The 23827-nt window shown below is 39.4% G+C and overlaps 1 protein-coding gene across 2 annotated transcripts in view; it reads left to right on the forward strand.

Moving 5' to 3' along the window:
- Positions 1–7877, forward strand: part of CHSY3 (chondroitin sulfate synthase 3) — a 137560-nt gene extending 129683 nt beyond the window's left edge. The window contains exons 1-2 of one of the 2 annotated variants that reach the window (XM_029965469.1): positions 945–1020; positions 3581–7877. In XM_029965469.1, coding sequence (XP_029821329.1) covers positions 3581–5146 — 1566 coding nt within the window. In that variant the 5' untranslated portion in view covers positions 945–1020 and the 3' untranslated portion in view covers positions 5147–7877. Of the gene's footprint in view, positions 1–944; positions 1021–3580 lie in introns of those variants that run through there. The other variant, XM_018086216.2, reaches the window with a different exon arrangement.
- The last annotated feature ends 15950 nt before the right edge of the window (positions 7878–23827 follow it).

Here is a 23827-nt window from a genome sequence, read left to right on the forward strand (position 1 = left end):
TGGTACCTTTGTATTCACATTAAAGAAAAACTTGATGTGAGCTGGCAATTTGCACTCACAGCCCAGAAAGCCAATGGAATCCTGGGCTGCATCAAAAAGGAGCATGGCCAGCAGGTCGAGGGGGGAGATTCCCCCCCTCCACTCTGCTCTTGTGAGATCCACCTGGGCTGCATACAGTTCTGCTGTCCCCAACATAAGAAGGACGTGAAACTGTTGGAGCAAGTCCAGAGGAGGGCCACAGAGTTGGTAAGAGGTACAAAGAGGGGCTGAAAAAGTTCGGGCTGTTCAGCCTGGAGAAGAGAGGGTTGTGTAGGGACCTCCTGACAACATTCCAGTGTGTGAAGGGGGCATTCAGGGAAGCCAGGTAGAGACTCTTCATCAGGAACTGTACTGATAGGATAAGGAGTAATGGGTGCAAAGCAAAAGAGGGGGAATTTGGGATAGATATTAGGAAGAAATTATTTACTGAAAGTGGAGAAACAGAAGAACAAGGCTGCCCAGGGAGGTTGTGAATGCCCCAATCCTGTCAGTGTTCAAGGCCAGGCTGGATAATGCCTTGAGCAACCTGGTTTAGTGGGAGGTGTCCCTGCCCATGGCAGGGGGGGTTGGGACTAGATCTTCTTTAAGGGGCCTTCCAACCTTTAACATTCTGTGATTCTGTGATTGATTTCAGATCAATCACAATATTGACAGGATACCTGCCCACAGCCTTCAAGATTCAGGTGCACTATGGCCACAACATGTAATGATATTTCTGATTTGCTCTAAACTTGTCCTCAAGCTACTTGCTTTTCCTTTAATCCCTACTGAACCTCAGTGTGACATCTGCACCAAATTGCACACTGTGTAACCAGGTTCTCTTTCCAGAGTCCTAACAGCCTGCACTCAATCTGACATTCTTCAGGTATAGTTAGGACTGTGTTCTTCACATACACTTTGCATTTATCTACACAGAATTTATTACCTTGCCATTTAAAAGCATGAAAGCTTTTACTGGAAGGTTTACTTTTAGCATACTAAGTAATTCTAATTTATACTCAGTAAATCTTGCCACTTCCCAAACCACCTCCTTTTTCAGATTGCTTTGGACTGCATTTTACCAATTCAGACTCTCACACAGATCCATTTTCCAGGAAATTTAATCATACTTCCCTTTGCCTCCTGGGCTTGACCACTTTGCTTAGAAATTTCAAAGCAAAATTAGGATCAAATTGAATTGCTTTCAAATGGATGTTAATAATTTGAGTTGTAAAAAGACATTGTCGTACTGCAGTATAGAAAACAAAGTTCTGCATTGCACCAAGATTAAAACATGCTCTCTTCAGGAAGAGCTCATGATTTCAGTGTCATATTTGTTCTGAACTGCTTTCTCCAAATTGAGATCTATTAAAAGTTTTCAGTGACATAATTGAAAATGGATTAGTACAGGTTTTTGTATGTGTGAAAATACTACAGTGCTGAGTTGATTCAATTTTTTTTCATTGCTGCTGTTAATCTGTTGTTGATTATCAAAAGCAAAACCATTAGTATAATGTAGTACATCCTCTCTCTGTGGTTTCAGTGGAGCACATCAAATAAACCAAAGCATCTGAAATTGGAATGTATGAAAAATGCAGTATTATGTTAATAGAATATTTCTGTTAAATGGGTGCTGCTAATAACTCTGCTGTGAAGCTGGTTTTGTAGTAAGTTGAGGGTTACAGAAGAATTTGCACAATTGGAGGACAGCATTTAGCTTTGCAGTAGTAGCTTGTTGTCTGTTACAAATCTTTTGGAAAATACAGTATACTACTTTCTGTAAAACTTACTGTGAAATATCATGTCCCATAAGATAAATGTTTGAAGGTAGTTAATGGTTGTTGTATTTATGCTCAGATACAATTCTTCATTAGAGGATTTAGGAAGAGTGGAGTGTCAGGCTTTGTGAGAAAGGATGCTTATGCCATTTAGCAACAAAACAACCTCCCTTTCTTTCTTTTATCTTCAACATTGCACATTTTCTTTCTTTTCCTATAAGGGGACTTTACTATAAAATCCTAGATGTGAAAGCCATGGTTTCAACTTTTTCCAGAAAAAAATGGAGAATGCAAAAGCATAATCACCTTGCAGTGGTCACAGGAGACAGCTTTAAAGTGTAACAGGCCAGGAAGGAAATGTGCCTTATAACTGGAGAGGTTGAAATCTAACCAGATCAGCTGTTCCTTTATCAAATTCTTTTATCATAATTCAAAATGTAAATTATAGAGGGAGAAGAGAAAATTGGTTTTTTTCTAAGAGCAAATATCATCACCAAACCCTTTCCTAGACACTCTTTTCCAATTCAGTCTCTAATCTGCCTGTCCTGCCAGTGTCCATCTCTCGTCTTCAGGGATGCCATATTTCAATTTCTCCTGCACTGCTGGTTTAAACACTAACAGGACTGATGGTGTTGGTTCCTGTTCTCTGTGACAGCAAGGAAATTGCCCAACCCCTGCTGTCTCTGGTCCATCTCATCTCATCTCATCTCATCTCATGTAACAAGGAAAATACTCACCTTCCATCACAGAGCAAATGTTCTCTGATAGCTTTAGTCAGGAGTTTTTGTTAATAAAGAGTATTTGAGTCAGGTTATAAGTTTGTGTGGTTTTTTTGTATTTATTCTTGCTTTAATATAACAGAGATATCTGGTTTTTTAGAGGCAAATTTAAGATAGCTTGAGGTATTTCTCAGAGTTAGACTGTTGGTTTTCTACATGTTCTTTGATTGTAGCCTGAAAAATTTTAATCTGACTAATAGCAACCATGTTTGCTCCAGCAGAGCCATTTGAGGTCTGAATGGGATGGGAGGGGCATTCTTGAAGTTTTGTATTAAAGTTCTGGTTTTGAAGTGTGACAGTGTTTATTTCTCATACATGCCAATGGTTTTAAATAACTTTCATGGTTCTTAGCTTTGTTAGGAGTTCTTTTACGTTTATTGCCCTATGCTTAGTATTACTTCCAGTAGCAAAACTTCTGTTCTTGGCAGAATTGAAGTAGAATAAGATGAATGTTTTGAGTGTGAGACGTTATGCAATCAGAACTTATGTCTCTTGATTTCTTCAGTGTATGAAAGATAAACTTCAATACCCATCTCAAAATCTGATTGTAGCTCAAGCTTAGAACATCTCATTGAATAACATTTTCAATCTAATTAGCACATATTCCTTATGTATTAATTACAGACCAGTCTGTTTGCAGATTAAAAAAAACAACCTTTTTTCCTTTATCTGCTACTCATAGGAAATAATTCTATTTCTCTGGAGTTAGTAGGTGTTATTTTAGCTCTGCAGTTAGAGGAAGTACAGATTAAACCCAAGATACCTGGCCTTTCACTTAGGCAGAGGACAGTATTTGCTTGCTGTGGGCACTACTGGAACAGACACCAAAACAGTGTAAATATTTCCTACTGAATGCTTTAAAGTTCTATGCCTTAAAATCACCATGAGATCTATATAAGAATTGGTAATGCTCAGCATGATGCCAATGTGAGTCCTTTTGTGAGTAAAAGCACTTCCACTTAATGTCTCTTTTCCCCCTACACCCCTCTCTCTCTCTCTTTCTAGATGCAGCAGTTGTTCCACGAAAACTATGAACACAACCGCAAGGGTTACATTCAGGATCTTCACAACAGCAAGATTCACGCAGCCATAACACTTCATCCAAACAAAAGACCAGCCTACCAATACAGGCTACACAATTACATTCTGAGTCGCAAGATTTCCGACCTGCGCTATCGAACCATCCAGCTCCATCGGGAAAGTGCCCTGATGAGCAAGCTCAGTAACACTGAAGTAAATAAGGAAGATCAGCAGCTGGGAGGGATGCCATCTTTCAATCATTTCCAGCCACGTGAAAGGGGTGAAGTCATCGAGTGGGAGTTCCTGACCGGAAAATTTCTGTATTCCATGGTGGAGAACCAGCCACCCCGGCAGAGCCTGAGCAGCGTCCTGCGGGCTGCACTGGATGACACTGTGATGCAAGTCATGGAAATGATAAACGAGAACTCCAGATCCAGAGGAAGGCTCATTGATTTCAAGGAAATACAGTATGGCTACCGCAGGGTGGACCCTCTGCATGGAGTGGAGTACATTCTGGATTTGCTGCTTTTGTACAAAAGGCACAAAGGAAGGAAAGTTACAGTTCCAGTGAGACGCCATGCTTACCTTCAGCAATTGTTTAGCAAACCTTTCTTCAAAGAAGCAGAAGAGCTGGATGTAAGAAGCTTGCTGGAGGATACCAATACTGACACTCAGTCTTTCTCTTTCCTTTCAAATTCTTTAAAGATTTTTTCCTCATCGTTCCAAGGCACCAAAGACATTGGGGGACACAGTGACAAGAAAATACATATCCTCGTCCCTATCACAGGAAGATTTGATATTTTCTCAAGATTTATGGATAACTTTGAGAAGACTTGTCTGATTCCCAGGCAGAATGTAAAGTTGGCAATAATTCTCTTCAGTTCCGAGCCAGGCCAAGACTCCAGCAAACACATAGAACTAATGAAAGAATACAGCATTAAATATCCTAAGGCAGATATGACCCTGATTCCAATGGCAGGCAAGTTTTCTAGAGGTTTAGGTCTTGAGATGGCCTCATCTCAGTTTGACAATGGCACTTTGCTGCTATTCTGTGATGTTGATCTGGTATTCACACCAGACTTCCTCCAGCGATGCAGAGATAACACTATTCAGGGAGAACAGGTTTACTATCCTATCATCTTCAGCCAATATGATCCAAAAGTAATATATGGAGACAACCCTCCAGCTGACAGTAGTTTTGTTTTCACAAAAAGAACTGGATTTTGGAGGGAGTATGGATTTGGAATTACCTGTATTTACAAAAGTGATCTGCTTACTGCTGGTGGATTTGATACCTCTATTCAAGGCTGGGGACTTGAGGATGTAGACCTCTTTACTAAAGTGATAACGTCTGGCTTGAAAGCTTTCAGAAGTCAGGAAGTAGGAGTTGTCCATATTTTTCATCCCGTTCATTGTGACCCCAATTTAGATCCGAAACAATATAAAATGTGCTTGGGGTCCAAAGCAAGTACATTTGCCTCCACCATGCAGCTTGCTGGACTCTGGCTACAGAAACATTTGGGTGTCAGGTACAACTGGACTCTGTCCTGACATCTCAGCCTATTTGGCCTTTTTGGGGGAGTTTACCTCATTATTGTCTTATTTGATTTTGCTGTTGTAGTTTTAAACTCCCTCCTCATTGTCTTCCAAAGACTGTTGACCTCAAACGGGATGACTCTGCTGTTCGCTGATGTTTCTTATACTGACTGAACTGGTGAGGTGAATTCCTTCATGTTTCCTTTATTTAAAATTCAGTCAAGTCATGGAAATCATATAAGCCCATGGAGCATATCCATCACAAGAGACTGTATCAGAAGAATGTTCTCCTTTAGCTTTCAGATGCAGTATCATCCTTGTTGCATTTCTCAGATTTGATGTGATACAAATATTTACCGGTGAAGGTACCACAAAAGTGCTTTATGCTTCTTCTGGGGATGGAACTCTGTAAGATAAACTTGAGTTTTATAATTTATATGAGGACTTATATGTATAAATGCTACTTTTCTTCATCTTTAGAATTTTTAAAGTAAATGAATAACTATAATTGTACCTTTATTTTTTAAAAAGAGAGTAAAGCTGAGGAGCTACTTGCAAATACAACTGGTACTGGCTACCAAGGTCCTTAAAAGTCTTATTATTAAAACAAACTCCTCATCGTTGTTCAATCAAAGTGTAAATGAACTTTGCTTTCACAACAAAGAGGATTTAATCAAATATTCATATACACTTTAGAAGATCTGTGAGCCAACATCCTTCATTTGCAGGCAAGAAGTAACTATGACTTAACATGGTCATGTATGATTAAGTGCAGGCATACAGTATTCTTATTTTGAAACAGTATAAGTTGCTCTTTCTCTTTTTAGAATGAGTCTCTAATACATAATTTTCTTTTACATTCCTTTCATAAAGCTGCACTTGATACAGAGTGTTAGAAGTTAAAGCTCTATTTTTTTTTTTATATATATTTTCCATGAGTATTGGTACTCAGCAGCAACTTGTTGTTAAAATAGTTGTAGAATAATTATTTAAGTTTCAAAATTCACTATTGCTGGTCAAAGTTCCTTGCCAATATATTTATATTAGTGGAGATTATAAGACTGTGTTCAGATATAGCTCTCCGGACAGCCTGAAGTTGTCATATGGTGGATTCATGAAGTATTTAAAGGGATACCAACAGAAGAAATAATAAAATAAATTTCCGATTTTAGGGAAATGTTTATATAGGGATATATATGTGTGCATGTGTTTGTGTGCGTGTGTGTATATCCCTATATACATATAGATATATAGAGACACTAATTTCAAAGTAGGTTCCTCTTTTCAGTTCAGGCAGTGATTTGTTACAATCGTTATTTTTGCCACATACTTGGAACATTTCATGTTATACTGTGGTAAGAACTCGAGAGACATCCGGGAAACCATCACAATTCAGTTAAACTTAAAATAGTGCAATGGGTACATCCAACAGCTTCAGTACCCTTGATTTTAACCTATATTTCAAATGGATCTGGGCAAGAAAAAGTTGTAACTGGAACAGTTTCAGCTGCAGCCAACAACTTCTGCATTTCCTTTCAGAAAAAAAACAACTAAGAGATTGGAATTCACTGACATATCTATTTATATAGGATATCCTGATAAATTTCCCAAGGCATGAGGAGGGTGTTTGGGTCTTTTATCTGTGGTTCTCTGTTCTGGATTCATCGTGCAAGGAAAAAAGGCAACCCTGAAGAGGGTTGGGTAAACTCAGAATTAAAGGGCTGGCTGTAGCTTGTTGTATGCTTAAAAATAAGGCCATTCCCTTGCCTTGGAGAGGGTGGTAATTGTGACAGAAGGGAACAGACAGAGGGTAATTCATACTTGTCTGCCCTGCTCAAGGAGAGTTCCTGGCTTGTTGTTCTCCTGGAGCTCTTGCCTTCCTTGCCCAGTATTGTTAGCTCAAACATTTGTCAAAAGTGAAATTCAGTATCTTATGAAATAATTAATGGAAACTGCTCTTTAAATTGAGTGCAAAGGTCACGCTTTTTCAATAAGAAAGCCAAGAACAAGGAACATGTCATTTATTTGATCGATCTCAACTAACCAATGCAACTCACATTGTAAATACCAAAAACTGCCTGTTGATAAATGTTTGTGATGATTTCATGAACTAGAAAAAAACTAATTATTCACAAACATATCTAAGGAAATCATTGTCTACTGGGATGTATTCCAGTGCTTATTTCAATTACTTAATTTAGTGGCCAGAAAGCGTTTGCTTAGCTCAAAGTAAAACAGTAGATTAGAACAAGCAATGAAACCAATCATTCAGTGGGGATAAAGATGAATACAGAGGGCTTGCAGGATCAGGTCCTACATGATATAAGCAAAATGCTAGTATTTACCAGTAAAAATATTTATTTAGTGTCTGACTGATTCATTTGTTTATATGATGAATTACTTTGTTAAAAACCTGATTATAAATGTTTATTATGAAATATTGCATTGTCTTTTGAAATAACTATCCTGAGATAACTTGAGAACTTGTGTTAGTTTGTCTAAGGAATAATATGCCTTCTAAGAAGATCATATTAAAATTAAAAAAAAAAAAGCACAAAAGTGTTAGTGTAATGTTAAATGTGTATAGATTAGGATGGGAATGTCTGTGCTAATCAACTGTTTGCTTTTGTCTAGTCCAAATCATGATCTTGATTGTAAAGTGAAATTTCTGTGTGTATGATGTCCATTTGTAAATGTGTGACTAGTGAATTCACAATAGAACTTAAAAGACTAATTTTTCCCCAAACCTCCTTACCCTGGGAATAGATTTCCTGGTTTCATTGCTGGGAAGTGGGTTGCAGACTGCTTACCATTTGGCTTTTCAGACACTACTGTTCTTAAAAAAAAAAAAAAAGTATCTCAGCATTCAGCACCCATAAACTTTAGAAATCCCTGTACCACCACATCGTGATATGTTTTCCCATTCATTAATTTAGCAGAGCATTTGCATCTCCTGGGTGAAGGGGAAACAGCAGGTTGGGCTTTCTAAGACTTGCTGAATGTACTCTGCATCAAAGTACTGGTTCTCAAGCTGAAGAAAAGCAGAAAGGCCAGGGGGAGATGTGCAGCTCAGCCACGGGAGTTGTCACCTTCTGCCCCAGTCGTCTCCTTGCTGCCGCCTGTGCTGCCAGGTGCCTCTCCTTGGAGCAGTGAACAGGCAGGGCAAGCCAGTGCAGGACAAGAGCTGTGCTTGCTGCCAGCAGCTGCTTTTGAGAAGCAAAAGGGCCACGTTAATCAGCGTTTGGGAGGAGCGAAAGGAGAGTGCCGAACTGAGGATTCATTGCACTGAGGTGGTAGGTTGTCTTGTGCACATCGTGTTTCTCCCTCTCCCCAAAGGGAAAGGGAGCCTGGTCCCACACCTCTTCCCTGTTTGCTCTGAATGGGCATTGTGAAGGAAGGGGCAAAACCATCACTCCTTCCACTTTGTGGGGCTCATGGGCCTGGACTATTCCCTTGGGATCCTGTGGTATCATGGGACATGTGGGGGGAAAGGTGCCAGACGGCCTTTCCAAAAAGCAGTACAGAGAGAGGCACATTCTGCACTCACCAAAGACCAGAGGGATGTGCACAAAAGTGCCTTTTGGAGCCTTTGCACTTGTGTGTGCTTGACAATGCCTCAAGACTCTCGCAAAAAATTATGATGCTGGTAAAATGACTCATGGGAGTGCACTGCACATCCCGAGGGCCTGTGGAGACTTGTGAGTAGCACGAGGTAACAACCACTTTTTTATAAACTTTTAAACAAATAGGCAATTGAAAATGCTTTTCAGTTTCTTAACTAATCACCACAATTACTTCTTGAGATGTAGTTTGCTACACTGAAGATATTGCCCCAAAGAATGATACCAGCTTTAAGATACAAACAAAACACATGTGCAGATTATATCTGATTTTCCTGCAACTTGAAATCAGTTAAAATTTTTTGAGAAACATAAGGACTAAGAATTGTTGAGCCACTGACTGGGGGAAAGATTTTTCTCTCTGGTCTATTTTTAAAAAGAAAATAAAAAATGCCTGTAGTAGATACATGCAAAAAATCAGCCATGATGTTATGGTATCAGTGATAGTTGTGGTCCTAAACTGCAGCACAATGAGGTGTTTCACCAAGTCTAACTATTTACAATAAGTGAATATCACTGAATATTACAGATGTCTGTCATACATCTGTAAGTAACATATAAAGTCGTCCATTTTCAATCCTTTCATGTCTTAGATTAATTTTCTTTATGTTTTTTTCTGTCAGCATTTATTCATTTGATTAATGAAATGACTTGTCATGAGTCAGATCTTACTTTCCTGTTTTCCTTTTTCTTGAGTCTTTTCATTTGCAGTATATATTACAACAGTATTGAAACTTTTTGAGCTAGCATGATATTTCTGTTATGGTTTTATGATGTCATTGCCATATAAAACTGCTGAACTAAAATATTTTACTGAATGAGTTTCCAGTGGTAATTCAGATTGTTTCCATTTGCCTGTCACTGTAAGTTAAAAGTGTTCTGAATATTATTACTTCACCTCTTCCTCTGGTCTCCTTCATACCGAAATCCCACCAAAGCAAGAAAATGCAAAAACTTTGGAAATTAAAAAAACTCTTTAATGCTTAAGTCTGTAAGAACAGAATCTGGGGATTTCCTTGATCTCCTTTCTTTTTTTTTTGCCTTCTAGTCTTTTATCTAGAATTTCAGAACCATACTTACCAGTTCCATAATTTTAATAAAATAAATAATGGTTATTAAGATGTAAGACAGCACATATATGGGCTACATACTAGAAATTGTAATTTCACATCCTTGTTTTCTAGGCCCCTTGTTACTGGACAGATGTTTGCTATTTAAGTGAACTTTGGAGATAAATTAAAAGCATCCTTGATTCAGTGTTTACTTAGTGCTTAACCCCGTAGGCAGAGATCCAAAGATGTACTATATACTGCAGGCTGAGTTTTGTTGCTCTCACTCTTGATTAGGGTAATATGGAGCAATAAACTATGCTTATTTTTCACATCCTCCCATACACTGCTGGCTAAAGAAAAGATAAGCTAACTAAATGCTTTGAAGATGGTGGTTGAACTGTGGGTGACCAGGGAGAGAACTGCTGAGTGTAGTTCAGCCTCAAAACCAAAACTCAGATCTGCTCCCAGGTAAGGACAATCCACACATAAGAAGTAGAAGCCTGAATCTGTACAAATCATCATGACATTGGGGGGTTCCACCTTAAGGCTTCTAGAGTGTGATTGCTAGGAGCTGTCACAGTGCAGTCTGAGCACAGTGCTACCATCATTTCAAGAAAAAAATGAGTAATTCAGTCAAGTGAGGAATGCAATAAAAGTGTTTCTTGTGTGACAGTGTAGATAGGAAGGATGTAAATTCAGGGAGGTATGTGTCTCTTTTTATGTTAAGAGAGTGAAGCATAAAATTTGTTTTGAAGTAGAACTTTGCTTTACTTTCTTCCTAAAAGCTTTTCCTGTTGCTTTGCATTCCATTTGTACATGCAGAGACAAATGGTGGGATTCTCTGGAGCAGTACTGAAACTGTGAATCTCCCACACCTGATTCGTTCTGACCAGCAAGACCAAGTTTTGTGAAGTGGTAGCTGAGCTGGCAATTTTTAGTTTTTCCTCTTCTCTTTTTAGGCATGACACACTTTACTGTTACTTAACTGGGAGTGGGATCCTTGACAGCTTCGTGTCAAAGATGCATCAGTGTTTTGTGCCTAATATGTTTTAGTCTTTCTGTTGCAGCTTCATAAATTGCGCTGTTACGTGGCACATCACTGCTTTAAAGGAAGAAGTTCCCTTAAGCAAAGGCTTCTGGACAGAAGAATACAGCTGATGTAACGCTGCAGCCACAGCTATGTGGCTGAAATAAAGTGCATTCACCTATGGTCGTTATTTTGCTGCATTCAGACAATGGTTTTGCTTGGTGGGAAATTAAGAATGAATATGAGTTATGACTGAATATTTTCTGTTGACAGAGAACAAATCTGTTTAACTGGGGCCAAGTGATGAACTGTTCCTCCAGCATGTGCTGTTATTGGAGGATATCCAGAGACTATAGGTGCTTTTAACCAAACAAGTTGCAGGGAGATGTCTGTGGTAAAACTGAATGGGAAGCACTGTATTTTTTGCACTCCAAACTGCTGGTAGCAGAAACTTTGTCTTACTTGTAAAATTATATCCGTTATAACTTCTGCCACAGTCAGCAAGTGTTTAAGGGACAGCCACAAGGGCAGATCCATGGATTTTGCCCTCTGGTGTGAAAGAGATCAGAGAGATAAGATTTGGCCTGGAACACCTTTAGAAAAGAGCCCACTCTGAAAGAAACATGGGGCTGGGCAAAGAGGGGACCAGGCAAGAAACCAAAGAGAAGATTCTCTTTCTTCTTTTTCTTTTATGTTTGGCATGGTGCTGTACTCATCAGGGAGCTACCATGTCTGCCTGGATGTAGCTCAGCACCAGGCTAAAGAAGCACTGTAAAAAGAAGGCATAAATGCTGTGTATTGTGGCAGGAGCAGATAGTGGTGGGCAATGGGAAAGAAAGTGTGTGGTAAATCATATAAGGAGTCAAGAAACTAGACTTTTTTTTGCTTGTGAAGTCAGAAGGTAATGTGTGCATAAGCAATTTTACTAGCCTTGATGTGTAGGGAACAGTGGGTAATTAAAGGGCATAAATTTGCAGGAAAGAGAAGGTACAGTGTAGAAAACAGTCCCTGTGTAAACACAAAATTTAATTAAAGTAGACATTAAAGTGTATGTGAGAAAATACCACAAGAAATGGAGGGAAAGAAACAGCGGAAAGAAACAGCAGAAAGAAAAGAAGAACTTAAAAAGGTTTAATAAACAACAGCTGAAGGACTAGCACAGATGTAACCATTAAGCACTGGGTACAGAATGCTTTGCAGTGCCATTTGAAAAACACAGGAAATGTTTTGGAAGCACTGCACCCCACTGCTCTCCCTGGGTGTGGCTGAGGGAGCAAATGCCCAGCTAATATTAAAACATGCCTCCTTTTGTTTACTTTTTATCAGAGCCTGAAATACCTGCATTTGTTTTCCTGTTGGTTTGCCTTCACCTTGTGTCATAAATATCTATTCAGATGTTGTATTACTGGGATTTTCTTTTTCTGAGCAGAGTCAATAAGATGGGAGACCTCTCTTTAATACTAACAGCTGAAGTTTAGTGGTAGAGAAATGGCAGTACCAATGCTAACACCCATATGACTTCACTTTTTTTTTTTAATACAATGTCCTCCAGTTACAAAAAGTTGGCACTCAGCAGGAACTTTTACAGTCTTGTCCCACTTCTCTTTCCCTTACACTTTCAGTTCCTAGCATCTGCTGTACTTGGTTACTGATGACAAATTTAGAGAACTAAGGGAATCTATATAATTTTAATATCACCATAGCAAGCAATTTAATTTTGCACACAAATTTTGTTGAGAGGTTATGGATTTAACTCAAAATGATATATCCCAGATAAAATTATTTTCCAGAACCTTCATAGTTTATTCATACAAATATGAAGTTAGACACTGTAGTGACATCACTGATGTGTAAAATTGCTGAACTATAGCAATTGTTGAATTAGTTCCCAGCTCTGTTGCAAGGCATTTACATTTTCCATTTACCTGTCACTTCTCTTTAGACTATCCTGAATTTTATTACCACTTCCCTCAGTTTCTTCTCATGACATTTTGAGTTTATTGCCAGAAACAGGAACACAAAACCTTTCCAGATTTAAAATGCATCTCCAAAATTAGGTCTGAAGCACCCAGGACTCACTGATTCAACAGACATTAAAGGGCTCAGTGACACAAGGAACAAAAGTCTCAGAGAGAGAAAACATTGAAGGAGCAGGAGAGTGCTTAGCTTCTGAGACATTCCATTTTACGGAATCATGCACAATCACAGAATAACTGAGATGAAAAGGGACCTCTGGAGCTCATAGAATCAGAGAACAGTTTGGACTGGAAGAGACCTTTAAAGGTCATCTAGTCCCATCACCCTTGCAATAAGCAGTGACATCTTCTGCTAGATCTTCTGCTAGATCAGTGACATCTTCTGCTGGATGGGGCATCTCCCACCTCATTGGACAACCTGTTTCAGTAATTTACCAATCTCATTGTAAAAAACCCTTCTTCCTTATATCTAATATAAATCAACTCTCAGAGTGCAAAACCATTGCTCCTCGCCTTATTGCAACAGACCCTGGGAAAAAGTTTGTCCCCGTCTTTCTTATAGGCATCCTTCAGGTAGTGACAGGCTGCCATAAGATCTCTCTGGAGCTTTCTTCTCCAGTCTGAACCCCAGCTCTCTCAGGCTGCCTTCACAGGCGGGGTGCTCCAGCCCTCTGAACATTTCTATGGACCTCCTTCAGCTCCAGCACGTCCATGTCTTTGCTGTGCTGGGGGCTCCAAAGCTGGGTGCAGTACTACAGGTGAGGTTTCACCAGAGTAGAGGGGCAGAATCACCTCCCTTGACCTGCTGGCCATGCTTTTTTTGATACAGGATATGGCTGGCTTTCAGGCTTACAAGTACATGTTGCTGGCATGTGTCCAGCTTTTTGTCCACCAGCACCCCCAGGTCCCTCTCAGCAGGGCTGCTCTCGATCTGTTCATCCCCAGCCTGTGCTGATACCAGAGGTTGCACTGACCCAGCTGCAGCACCTTGCACCAGGTCTTGTTGAGCCTCATGAGGTTCCCATGACCCCACTTCTCGAGCTTGTCCAGGTCCCTCTGGATGACATCCCACCCTTCAGGTGTGTCAGCTCAACTGCACCACTCAGCCTGGGGTCCTCTGCAAATTTTCTGAGGCTGTGTCATTGACTAAGACATTAGGCAGCACAGGTCCCCCAGCTGACACCACTTGTCTCTGGTCTCCATCGGGACACTGAGCCATTGACCACTAACTGTCCTCTGGATGCCACCCTCCAGCCAGTTTCTCATGCACTGCACAGTCCACCCATCAAATACATCTCTCTCCAGTTTAGAACAAAGGATGTTGTGGGGGACCATGTCAAAAGCTCTACAGAAGTCCAGATAGATGATATCCATAGCTCCTCCCTTGTCAACTGTTGGAGTCACTTGACATAGAAGGCCACTGGATTGATCAGGCAGGAAGTAAGGCCATGCTGACTCTCTTGAATCATCACCTCCCCCAAACCTGCTAAAAGCTGTGTAGAAACCACTGATTTCTCTCTGACTTAGTAGCCTGGATGTGTTTTCAGGTGTAATTTTTACAGCTAAAAAAACCCGCTGAATTGAAAAAACATCTGTGGAGTGAATGCAGAGGTGCATTCTGCCCGGGATCCACCCTGTCCTGCAGCAGTAAGCAGGATGCTCAGTGGTACAAACACTTCACAGGGGGAAAGACCCAGAAATGATCAGGCAGAAAAGATATGGCTCTTCTCAGGGAATTTTTTTTATTGATAATTCTAAGATAAACTGAAGTGCTGCTGTTGTTAAGAAATCAGTTACCTGCTGAGGACTGAACTAAGACAGTAAGTTGACCATCTTGACGACCACCATGGCCAGAGATATCTGTTAGGTGCTATGATACTTATATTGATAAACTAAGCCATTGCATGTTTGGGATTTGAAAAGCCGGGACTGTGATCCAACTGCTGTTAAATGGTGAGTATTTACCTCCTTCATGTGCTTTTCTAATATCATCAGATAACTGTAGACAAAACTTTGACCTAATTTTGGCTCCTACAAACCTAGTCTAAAGAACCAAAGCACAATAATAATATCAGGATTACAGAAGAAAATGCACATAGGCAAATGTCACTGACACTGATAGGAAATGTTCTGCGGGCATTGCTATCTGTTAGGATTATAGGAATAAGAGACTCTGTGTTTTGTCAGTTCTTGAGGATTTGTTAGGTCGTGACATTTCCAACTATGAAAGGGAACAAATGGCTCCTTCAATTACTGCTCTTTCTTTTTTGTCTACTCTGGGTCACTTAAACTGGTTGAATGGGGTGGTCAGTAGCAGTGGCAACAAATATTTGCCAAATTGGTCTCATTATAAGGCTCTCAAAACAGATAAATAAAGGTAAAGACTCTGGAGAGCAGGAAGTGACCAATTAAACTTTTGCTGATGGCATTTGACAGTTAGGAGGAGGAAGAAATGACAGGTTTTTGATGCTATTAAGGAATACCTCTAAGACTGAAGCATATGTTAGAACTCATTATAAAATTTCTCTGAGGTTTCCTATGACTAAAAAGGAATTGATCTTGTAATGGCAAGCTGTACACTCCAGATTACTGTAGCAATTTCAGAATTTACAGAGTAACACCAGTAACACAGATTATGTTTTACTCATCTCTGAAATGAGAGAGATTTTCCCTATCAACATACTTAGTGGCCTATTCACAGCATCTTTATGTCTAGTTCACTTACCAAATTTTGACATGAAGCACATAAAGCTGTATCCTGGCTTCCAAATGGTCTTTTGAGAGCATTTCAGCACTAACAGAGGAGCATAAAGCTGATATGACTCCTGCCCAATGTGCAGCATCAAAGTGTGGCATAAATTTTCTGCTACTTGATGTAGAAGCCTGAGTGGCATCTCAGTAGTCTTGAATTTGCTCAGAAAATAAGTGAAATGGATGAGTTGGGAATGGCTTCACACTTGTAGACAGTGTCAAGGCAGCCACGCACTAAGATCACATTTGGGTGGTGCTCAGGATCTGGTTCTGTATCTACCTTCTAATGAAATAAAATTTTACTTAGGAAACAAGTCTTTCAGCGCTGCCAACGAAACCTGTTTAGGTGTCCTATCTGTATTATTCTTGCAAAATCTCTTTTTTTTAAATAATATTTTAAATATTAATTCATGATTATTTAGTGTTTTCCCTCTTGTCCTCCAACAAAACTTGATGTGAACCAGAGCTTACTGTTCTTTCTCACACACCTTGAATGGATGAGATTGGTGGGGTGCAAAGAGATACAAAATTGCAGGACTACTTGCCTTTTCTAAATTTCCTTCAGTTCCTGAGACACTGAAAAGCAGTCCTTCAGAGCAGGATATGTTCACCTTATTTTTGATACAGAAGGTCACTTCTGCATTGAAGAAGGTCTCTATCAAAATGAAGTGATTCAGGAGGTGCTTTCTGCTGCCAGATAGGATTCATACCTATACATAAACCATACTTTTGTGATATAATTTTTAAAAAAAATTTAAATTTTAGAATTTATTTTTGACGTCTGTACCACTGTCATTCAGCCATATGAGTGAGTCATATCTGCATCTTCATCTGCCCTCACTTTCAGAGTAAGACAGAAGGAATTTATGTTATTTCATGGGCCATTTATAGAAGAACCCATTTTTACAGGAGTCTTTAACGGAGGATTTTTAAAGATTTTCTGCAAGGAGCTTTTTTGTTAAAATGAAGTTCTGCAGGAGAGGGGAATAAGAGTAAAGGATGAATGTTATTTGGATGACATTATGTGAATGATTAAAGCTACACTAAAGATTATTTGAAATTCCTAAATTGTCTCGGAAGCTTTGCAGTGTCTTTGCTGTTGTGGCACCGGGCAAGATCAGCTTTTGGAAAAGTGATGTAAAAATCATCATCTAGGAGAAAGCAGATTATGGATGCAAAGGATTGGGCTTGCTGGATGTAATTATACTGAAAGCTTTAAAAATTTAAGCCAATTTTCTTAAGAGCTCATACGATCTCTTTGTAAAGCTTCAGCCCTGGAAGGGATTGGTGATTGCTGGGGTTACAAAAGGCTGCACCCAGCTTCAGGAAGAGGGGAGGCAGATTGCTTGAACTGAAGAGGTTTGCAGGCAGCAGGATTCCTGCAGCTGTTGTAAGAGGAGGACTGTGAACTATCCGCTCAGGTAAGGTTTGTTAGTGGGACTGCAATCCACGTCTAAAAGGTTTAGAGAAGGGGGCAAGATTGACTGTGCCTGTGTCTGTAGAGTGTGAGGACAGGAACAATGGCTGCTAACAGGCCACAGCTGGGCTGTGAGAGGTTGTTAGGACAAATCTTCACTTTTCCTGAATGGAACTGAGCCAACAAAACCATATGATGACACTGAATGCCTATGGTAGCCTCACACAGCTGGTGAGAACACACTGCAGCTACTCTGTACCTGCTCTAATTTATGCCAGGGTTTACTGGCTGATGGGAGATTACCTGACAGTCCCTTCTTGCACTCTTGATATCCCACAGGCAACTAAGACACTACCCTTGTGAATAGGCAAGCTGTGCTTCCAGAGCTAGAGAGAAATACAGGAGAGCTTGAGGAAACACAGAGTGACAGGGAGAAATAACTGCTGGGAGGTTTGCTGCCACATCTTCCTTTGCCTAGAGAGGAAAAGGATTATTTGATACGGCCAAATGTGATACAAAGAAGGGATGGAGAAGCATAATGACAAGGTGCACAGGTGCCTACCTCTGTGAGGTCTGTGCCCAGCCCCCTGCATGCCATGGTTGCATAGATAAGAATTAGAAATCAGGAAGAAATGCACTGCTTACCCTGGAAAATAGATTGTCAACTTGTTCGTGGGAGAAGGTGAGGATACAAACATCACTGAAACTAGGGAACTGTTTGTGGGAGCCCATGCTATCAGAGTTGAAATGGCTCAGAAGGACCCTGCTGGCAGAAGCTGGTGGAAGACTTTCAAAGTCACAGGAGCTGTTTTTGAAGAAATGTCAAAGGGATCAAACATGGCTTACTTTGTCCACTACTATATTTTTTATTATGGGAACAATTGGTTTGCAGCTCAAAGTTTAATAAAAGCAATGCAGTTTGACAACCTGCTAAAACCTATGAGATCAAGATCACTTTCCTAGAAATAGGGTGCCATTAAACATCATCATCACCATCACTGTTGACCCTTCAGAAATCCTCCAAGTTCCAACAATATCGGTTTCAATTAACATTAATGGCTTGTGGAAAGTACCTGTCTGGCTCGAGTGACCTTTGACTGATTGCAGCACATGCCCCACTTTGTATAATGCAGTTTCCTGAAGTTTTATCAGAGAGATTGTAACTCATGTGAAACACACGTTTTTGACAAGGGCATTTATATTTAATGTGAAATGAGAAAAAAATTTGTCAATGTCCTTATTTTTGACTTGAGAAGCTTAATGGATTTGGTGGAAGCCATGCTAGAAGTCAGAGTTAGGATGACAGCCATTAGAAACGTAGGCAAATCCAGAACAGAATTTGGAAATTTTTTTATTATGTACTTTTAGTAAACAAAAGTTAGGAACTGAGCACTATGTTAGCTACCCATCTTCTGTATTACCTAATATGAATACTGCTTTTCTGCTCTTCTGAAGCTGAGCTTACCTCCATACATCACACCTTTTTCATCGTCAACATAAGATACTACTGCCAAACTCTGTTGTTATGTTTTTAAACAAGTATCTTATACAGTTATCTGAATGGATTCTGCTTACCATTGCTGACTAATTCATCTTCATTTTTCTCCTTTTCTCTCTTCTTTGACAGGTGGGTAGGAGGTCTCTGAGGTCATTCTGCTTCTTGGTCTGTGTTGTGCCGGGTACAGCGGGGCACCAAGTCTGTCTGTGGGCTTCAGCAGGCACCAGTAACAAAATAGCCTCATGTGATTTTTGCCTTATATCATATTTGTTGCTTCATCCTTTAATACAATTATATACTGACTTAGGATCTCACGAGGCCAGGTTTATGGAGATAATGCTTTTATCTATAATATGATAGCATCCAATCTCTTGCAAGTTATAGAAACATTAATCATAGAAATATGAACGTTAATGAAATTTCTGTTACAGAAACTCCCAATCATTTCACTTCATATATAAATGATTCAGTAAGTAGAAATACTAAATAATAAAAAAGTTACTGAACAGCTATACATACATTTTTAAAGAAACATATCCTTTCCAGCTCTGCATTTCATATTAAGATCAATGAGTTCTGCAGCTAAGTCCCCTTGCAATTTGAAGTTCAATTGAATGGTTCTGGGTTTAGAAGTTTATAGCTGAGCATTCAGTAGCAAAATATCTATGTTCCAGAAAACTGTTCTCTTTGTCTGCTTACAGAAGATTACCTCTACCACTAGGTAGATTGTCCACTTTAAGTGTCCCTCTGACAGGCTTAAGAATGCAATTAATTTGGGCATATAAAAACATAGCACACTTTTATCTTTCAAGTGGCCTACCTGAAATAGAAGAGAGAGAAATAGTGCCAGCAAGAGGAAATTTGTCTTCATGGATCAGTTAAAAAAAAAACAAACAAAAAAAAACCCACACCAAAGCAAAGAAAAAAAAAAAAAAACACAGAAAATACAGTTGTCATATAGAGATGATTTTTAGTTGGGGGCACCCTGCCTTTGAACTTGTTCTGAAGCTGTCAACTGGAAGTTATCCTCAGAACAATATTTGTGTTTGTAATGCTGTTCAGCATTTTGTTACTGTTTCTGTCAGTTGGGAGTTAGCAAAGTGGACCATCTCTGTAAGTGTTACACAGCTAAAGCTGTTCCTGCTGGTCACTCCTGCTGGCAAGCGGGCAAGGACATCTCATACCTACTCAGGCAGCAAAGAACAGTTCAGGAAACTGGACTGAAGCCACAGCCCAGTCCAGATAAAATGTAGTAAAGCCTATTTTGTTGTTTTCCCTTTCACACATGCTGGATATTTGCCTTTCTTTAACTCATATCAAAACCTTATCTCCTGAAATAACTGAACTAAAGTGGGAGCCATGATGTGAGTACCTAATCATCTGTGTGGTGGGGAATTCTCATCCTGTGTTAACTCCATTTGCAACTGCTGGAATCACCACCTTCAATTCAGTAGGATGAAAGCAAGAAAAGGGGAGACTGCTTGTGTTTATCAAAGACTGTGGAACAAAATTGCAGTAATTTAGAGCCGCTGATGAAATAAGAAAGTGCAAAACTAATGACAGGCTAATGCAGAAAAGTATGTTGAAAGCCCTTCCTTAATTTGAGATGAGCTGACAGCTGTGACAAAGGGAGAGAGGGAAGGGGAAGCCTGTTAAGGAGCACAGTTTCCTGCTCTGTTAAAAATCCCGTCTTTGTCTGCCCTCCCACACATTTTCCATGCTTTGTAAAGTGAAGAAACTGCACCTATAATGCAGCATAGCATATCATCATTGTGTTGTAGTTCTGAGCCTGTAAGCACCCAGAAACTCTGATAGTGTTCTGTTATGAAAATTGATGAATTTAATGTTCATCTTTCTTTACATGAACCAGTAAATTCCCCCAAGCTTTCTCACTGCTTTTGCAGTGCTTTCTGAAGCCAGAAAAATGTAGTTGCATTTGATTGCTGGTTACTTTTAACAGAACAAAGGCATAAATTCTCACAGTTTTAGCACTGAAGTTAACTGTGCATTGAGTGGTATCTGATTATATAAAAATGGTCAAAAATTAACCCCGTCCTGGCTGGAACCAAGACATGGTAATTTGATAGCGCAAACGTGTTACGTATCTTGCTTTTCAGTCTTTAATTGCCATAATGGTATCTAAAGGAAACTGAACTCAGCTGCTAGACATTTTAGTGCAGCTCCCCTGAGCACTGCTTTAAGGTTCACAGAATCACAGAATGACTGGGCTTGTAAGCAACCCCTGGAGATCATATGGTGCAACCCTCCTGCTAAGGCAGGTTCAGCTAGAGTAGGTTGTACAGGATTGTGTCCACGTGGGCTTTGAATGTCTCCAGAGAAGGAGACTCTGTACCAAGTTATCCTTTATAAAATTATTCTCTTTGAAAAGATCCTAAAATGAAAACTTGCAAAGGAGAAATTACATTTGCTCAGCTAGCTGAACTTTCTCTATGACTGTAATAACTCACTTTACCAGAAAAAAAGCCATTAAAACGAATGTGTTTCTCTATCCCCCCCACCCCCTCCCCACCTTCTTTTCTACATTTGCAGTGTTATCAGAAGGCAATAATAACCTATTTTTCTCTCTTTACAAACCTGGCATCTGCACTACCTAATATGCACTGTGCTTGGAGAAGAGACACATTGTTATATGCTTCTGCTGCTGTTACCCAAAGCAAAGGGTTCTGGACATCACTCATGTTGATCAGGGCCAATCCCTGATTGTTGTTGTTCTGGCTGTTTTCTTGAAGCAAAAACATTTAAGGCTCCAAAACTGCTCCAGGGAAGGCTCTAACATTAATTCAAGACATGGAACAGATGGTTAAGAAAAAATTCTGCTAACTGAATCACATCCTGATCCTGTATTCATTTCACAGCCAAAAAAACCTCAATTTCAACAGAAGTTTTTCTAGGTTGTAGTTTATCACTGGATTTAATTTACATTCACACCTTCTAGTTTGAAGGCTTGATGATAATAGGTGTTCCCTAAAGGGGGGTCAAAACTTAAAGCATCTGAAGAACGTAGCATATTCAAACTTTTCTTATCCTCTTCATATACACTTTTTTTGTTTAATTTGGTTTTTTTTTCCTGATCAACAATTCTATCAACTCTATACCAATTTTGTATTTTCCCCTTGCTGTGTTTTCCTTTCTTCTTTCCTTCCTCCTTCTGTCTTTTCTCCAGACAATGGTTTAGCCTCCAACCACTGACTTTCTTCTTCATTACAGTGAAAATATTTCTATCTGCAGATAACAGTGAGACCTAAGTTATTCACTGTTCCCTTCTTTTCTCCTGCAAAGTGCTGTCACAAGTGACTGAGCAACTATCCAGAGTTAATTTCACTTTCTGTGTGTGTCCCACTTGCTGGAGCACAAAGGGAAAAATAGAAATGTAGTGAAACTCTGTATTTTATTGCAGTATTTCTGTCCTTTCCCCCCGACTATGGCAATATTCTTCTCAGAAGAGATGTATTCAATGTGTTAATATGTGATGTGATGTGCCAGGAAGTGATACTGAGCTGCAAATCATTGTTTCATAACATAACTGCTGTATATAACTTTGGACTACCTCAAGATATATAATGGACTATTAAATATGCTAAATGCTTGGAGAAAAGAAGAAATTGCACTTAGGCTGCTAGGAAGGTGTAGCCTGTATGGCTAGGAGAAAGGTTTAAAAGTGGCTTAAAATATTAATGACATCTGAAATGAGGCTTTGAATGGTACAAGAATTACCGTAGCAATTCCCAAAATCCTAATGTCTTTCTTCTTCCTTTAAAAATGTATTCCTCTTTCAGTTTGGCTGATACACCTGCCATGACTTAATTTCAGATGCGTGCCCAGAATCTGTGTAAAATGCTCCTGTAATTGATTAAGAAGGTTTTGAGATGGATTTGCAAGAAAGAGTCAAAAGCAGCTTGAGGACTCTGGGATACCCATTTGCTGCGTAAAGTCTGATCATTAAAAGCAGTATGAAATGCTGATGCCCATGGCATTGTGCTCTGTCTCTGACCAGTGGCATGCTTTGTAAGTGATAAACTGTCTGTCCTTGGCATTTCACTGGGGTAGGGGAGGTGGAGCATCACCATCCGGGTTGGCCTTGCTGGTCACTGCTCGCACTTGCTTTGTGGAGATGGAGGGTGGGGAAAGAGGAGGAGCTACAGACCTTCTCTTTCATTACCTGCCTCCCAAGAGGATGAAGAAATTGATGGTGTGGTTTGGCTTGCAAAATTGGAATAGGCTGGGCATGCAACATGTTTCTAGAAAAAATTCAGGAAGCTCTTCGGAAATGTAAATTACTTGGAGTTTCCATGTCTTTTCCCAGTTACTGTGATGAATGCATGGAAGATGCAGCAGTTAGTGAACTGATTAGCTTTACCAAGATAGGGTAAAGGTGCAAGAAGAGAAAGGAAGCAAAATGTAGCACAGATGTCAGGAGCTGTCGTTTAGTTGCCTAAACTTTAACATTTGGCATCACTTACTTGCCTCTGGGTAAGCAGCACATCAGGACAAAGGGATGCATGAAATGGAAGATCTGTTCAGGTGATCAACAGATGATCTCCTAGACTAGAAAGAATTTTTTTGTGATCTGTATGATTCCTTCATGTGGTCATGGGTTTTTTTCTTCTCAAAACTGCATGCTAAGCTCAAAAATTAAAATCATTCTGTTGTCTCTTTATTTAGTAAGAGTATAAATGAAATATGCTATGTTGGGGAGTCTTCAGTACTGCTAAATTAATTTTTTTTTTCCTAAATTTTTTCGATACTCTCAGCTGGAATTTTTTTTTTAAACGGAAAAGTGTGATATTGCTAATTGCTACAATTAGACCTACTGCTGCTAAAGCAATTATCCATATAAATTAAACAAAAAAACCAAAAAAAAACAAAAACAAAAAAACAAACCCCAAGCACATCAGCGTTTCAATTTTAGAAAGGCGAGAACTAAAATTCACGAAAAGACTGCTACTCTATCTTGAAGCTGCACCTTTGTATGTTCTGTGAAGATTCTGATGAGTTCCAACATCATTCATTGTCACTATACACATATAGTCTGTGTTGAAATGAAAAACCAAACTCTTATTCACTTTATGGAGAAAAAATGTATTCTCTCCCTTAATTTCATATATCTTTTATCACAGTTTATTTCAGATTCTTGTTTTCACATGAGAGTAAATAAACTGGAAGTTCCATTATTAATGATCTGAGACCTCAAATTTATCTTATTTTGTTGGTGCAAGTGATGCTGACAGTTAATATTATTGAATGTGGCTAAGTTGGTGTATGATGCTGATGTGAATCGCATAAAGTGCAGTCTTAAAATTACAGTCTTGCACTTGCAGTTTCACAGAATCACAT

This window comes from Manacus vitellinus, unplaced genomic scaffold (genome assembly GCF_001715985.3).
Source record: "Manacus vitellinus isolate BGI_N305 unplaced genomic scaffold, ASM171598v3 scaffold_9_pilon, whole genome shotgun sequence".
In the NCBI taxonomy this organism is placed as follows: Eukaryota; Metazoa; Chordata; class Aves; order Passeriformes; family Pipridae; genus Manacus; species Manacus vitellinus.